This window comes from Pterocles gutturalis, unplaced genomic scaffold (assembly GCF_000699245.1).
Source record: "Pterocles gutturalis isolate BGI_N339 unplaced genomic scaffold, ASM69924v1 scaffold7188, whole genome shotgun sequence".
Taxonomy (NCBI): domain Eukaryota; kingdom Metazoa; phylum Chordata; class Aves; order Pterocliformes; family Pteroclidae; genus Pterocles; species Pterocles gutturalis.
Genome location: NW_010122981.1, coordinates 22,858 through 26,933, shown reverse-complemented (window position 1 = coordinate 26,933; position 4,076 = coordinate 22,858). Strand labels below are relative to the sequence as shown.

At 44.3% G+C, this 4,076-nt stretch overlaps 1 protein-coding gene across 1 annotated transcript in view; it reads left to right on the top strand.

The window, feature by feature from the left end:
• LOC104464877 (ras and Rab interactor 3-like) overlaps positions 1–4,076 on the top strand; it is a gene marked incomplete at its 3' end in the record, with an annotated part of 38,568 nt that overhangs the window by 13,890 nt on the left and 20,602 nt on the right. Inside the window, exon 4 of the mRNA XM_010077720.1 lies at positions 3,343–3,415. Coding sequence (XP_010076022.1) covers positions 3,343–3,415 — 73 coding nt within the window. The remainder of the gene's footprint in view (positions 1–3,342; positions 3,416–4,076) is intronic.

The following is a 4,076-nucleotide window of genomic DNA, read 5'->3' as shown; positions in this document are numbered from 1 at the left end:
GGGAAAGAGGAGACAAACATAATTGTTTATATCTGTTCATAGCCTGGCCATGTCCTGTTCACTTACTGACTTGCACAAAGGACACAAAACAGAGTATGGTTAACAGTGAACCACTAATTCGTGTTACTAATGCTTCCATCACCCATAAAAAAAAATTCAGTTAATTCTGATATCTTTGTTTCAGACTGCTCAAAATTGCCCATTGATGTACACATTTCCTCTTTTATTTCCTGAAGGTGACTTTTTTCTGTGTTCTTCTCAATATCAGGTAAAACTCAATATGCTATGGCACTATGTTTGGTTCACAGAACCCAGCCTATTTCTGCGGTTGCTTTTAATCATATTCTTGACATCCTGCCACTGCTCTGGTGAGATGTAGACATTTCTTTGCCCTTCAGGTGCCCTGGGTGTAGTTTTATGAGCCCAAGAAATGTAAATTTTGTCTCTGCAGTTTTCAGCAGAATTACAGCAGCCTGGCAGAAAGTGTCTGCTTGTGGCTTTTGCAAAAGTCATGAGTTCCTATAAATGGCAACATCATGATCCCTCCCTGAGCAGCACAGCTCCTGTCAGTGAAACGTCCCCAGCTACCCACAACACACGCACAGCCAGAAAAAAGCCCCTCTTCCTGACTCTCTTCTCAGAGCAGGGTGCCTTGAGGACAGTAACGACACTGGAGGAGAAACGCTTTGTCCGCAACAGTCAGCAGAGCCCTTTTAGCTGTACAAACTTGCTATTTTCTGCAAGCTATTTTCTGCAACTTATATTATTCTTTCCAAGAATCAGAAACATGCAGCAGGACCCACTTAGTGGTCTCCACAAAAAATGACAGCCATTCCCACAAGAGATACTCCCATACTGAACCCATCATCTACCTCCCAACAGCAAAGTGGTCAGGAAGCACTACTTATCAGTGGTGGCTCCAGGTGTCTAAATAAAAAAAGGTTAAGGAAAAAGTGTTACAGTTTCTCCAAAATGGGACCTTCCCCACAGGAGATGGCAAGGCTTTCCCCATGGGTACTGTGCTGGGAGCAGGTCCAAGTGTCCACAGCAGCCTTGTGCAAGCTAATTGACACTGTCACTGTTCAGAATAAATTTTGGGAGAGTATTGATCCTGATGGTGCTAGTACCTTGAGTAATGATCCATCTAAAACAGTGTTTTTCTATTCTTACTTGCTTGCAGGCCACCCAAAAATGTCCCAGCAGAGCTGTGGGTCTCTGCATGATGAATTCCAGCCTGCTGACAAATATACTTGATTTTGTTACCTTCTATGACCTCTCAGAGCAGACCAAGGACAGTCAAGTTTCTATACATATATATATTTCCAGATACTCTTGACACTGAGGACTTGGTCTAAAATTCAAGCTCCCAAGTGGCAGAGCTTCCTGGCATAGAAACAATCATTAGTCTCAATCCAAGCCATCTGCTTATGTCTGTAAACATGTACAGGTGCAGCCTGCTCTCTTACTACACCTGCAACTTGGGATGCCGAAGTGAACATGTGGTTCTTAACAGAAAAAAGTCCTTAAGACCATCATCCACACAAAGGGTTTTATTTAATTGATGGAGATTCGAGTGAGTTCAGACTCTTGGGTTTTGGTTAATTCTCTGGAACAGCATTGGGTTTTGTCTTTATTTTTGTTTCCTGTGTCAGAGCTGCAAAGCAGATGGATTTTAAACTATAGAAATTGTTTGTGGTAGATGCTTAATAAAAATCCCTGACTGAAACATGATTCTCACTAAGAAAAAATAAAAACTTGCTGAACATTTGTTTTTCCAGTTGTGGGAGAAAAGTAAGGGAAGGGGATTGTTTTGCTCAAAGTATGTTTTAAATTCCACATTGCAGTCTGGTATCAGTGTGCACACTGAGGTTGATCTGTTTGTGCTGATCCAACACAAACTGATGTTAGGAATGACTTCTGAGAATTACACAGCTTTTGCCTCTTTAAAAAAATGCCTAATTTGGTGTATTCAGCCCAAAATAGCAACCTGAGGGCCTGTGCTAGGACAAAGGGAGAAGTAAAAGGAGGAAATGCCTTGTTTGGGGAATGAACTGTGAAGCTGAAAAAAGAGACAAGCTTGAACATTTCCTTCCAGTGAGATTCTTTGCTGGCCAGAGAACAAGAGCCAGTGCCTGAAGCTAGGGCAGAGGAGACCCAGCGGATGTCCCTGTCCCGCAGGCGCTGGAGGCCCTGATTTGGAGGGGAGCTGATAACCAGGCAGGCAGGGCAAGGAGCTGGAGACATTTGAAAGGGCTGTGAATCATGGCAGATCGAGGAAGCTGAATCACGATAGCTGAGCTTCGTGTCCACAGCTCTGAACTGTGGCCTAGAAAGAAGCGAAGGAAGATGTGGAGCAGCTGTGGGCACCGCTGTGCGGGTGTGAGCTGGTGCTGCTCCCTGAGGACTCCCGGCGTGCTCCTGTGGCAGGAACGGTGCAGCTCTGGGGCTCCAGTTCTCCACTACCAGTAAGCAGGCATTTTTGAGAATCCACTGCAGGCTTCCTTAAACTTGTCAGTCTCTGTTTGTGATGGTGTGTTGTGTACATACAGGCACAATTTGTGAGACTATAAAGCTGAAGCAAAGATGGACACTTCTGTCCTGCAGATTCATCTCTTTTTGCCTTGGGTTGTCAGTCAATGTGAAATTTTCTTTACTGAATGGTGATTTTTTTCTAGCTTAGCAGCCAAGAGCTCTATAATAACATGTGAGATTTGGGCTACACAATGCCATAGCATGCTGTTATAAAGGAGGTCATCTTGAAGAACTCTGCAATGTGGTGTAGATTGTATTTTGCCACTTAAAGGAAAGTGCTGTTGCTGTATAACACAATGGGAGGGCGAAGACAGGGGAGACACAAATAGCCTGTGCTCAAACTGCCTGTGTGACCCAGGTCAGAGCCCACACACATAGTAATGAAACAGTAAGTTCTATTTTTTTTTTTGCTTCAAAGCACTTTGTGCATCCAGACCAAACCAGATTCCAGCATGGAGGCACAAGGTCAGCCCCATATGTATTGAGGATATGCACATCCTTAGAGATACATGGGCTTGTAATGAAGCTTTTGGCTGTGACCTGGGATTCTTTTCTTCCCATTGTTTCTATTACTCTCACAACACTCCGATATCTTGAGCTAATCATTCAGAAAGCCAGGCTGAGGCATTTCTTCTCTAGTGTTTCCCTGAGGAATCTTATTGCTTTTGGCCGTCTGCAGCCAGTTCTTTATGCTTCTTCATATTAGTCCATGCAAATACTGGACAATATGTGTGAGCCAAACACACCAGCTTTTTTTACCATATAGCTCAAAGAAAACGGTTGCTGACTGTCTTTTTTATTTTTCATCAGTCCTGTACCTGGAAGGATCTGTCCTTGTATTTGAGGATGTCTTCAAACTGGTTGCCTTCTACTGTGTCAGTAGGTGAGTTGGATTCAGTGCTTCCATGGAGGCTTTGCTCTCCCCTCTGGACTGCCTTTCCCCCGTATCCAGCCCCAGCACAGCCCCCACAGTTTCATCCAGTTTCCTCTAACCTGCCAGACCAAGAGGTATCTCAGATGCTAGTATCTACTGTGGGGCCAGATCATCCAGTTTCTAACCAGACACATCATAACCACAGCTGTCCCTGAATCTGGAAGCTTTGTCTGAGGAGGGTCCATAGGGCTGCACCCACAAAGACCAAGGCACTGCACTGGGGCTAGCGGGGCAGGGAGGAAAAAGGGTCCTGGATTAACCATCTTTTATTAAAAGCAGCTTTAAGCATCCCCACACTCCTGGCAGGAACATAGCAAGCCAGCTAGCGGACTGTTTTCTGTGGGAGACTTAGAGCACTTAGTCACCTATGGGGAATCTGTCAAGGAGAATAGTCCTGAAACAATTTCTGTTCCTTAGCCAAAATTTAAAAATAAAATAAAATTATGAAGAACAGATCTTGTTTGTTTGCTCAGTGCAGAAATACCAAACATAGTGGGCACAGAGACCTGTAAGGTCATTTTCATTGATCAGCAGCTGATGAGTCCCTCTGTGTAATTAAATCCACGTGTGTTTGTGCTGAGCACACTGCAGCAACACCTCCACAACCTAC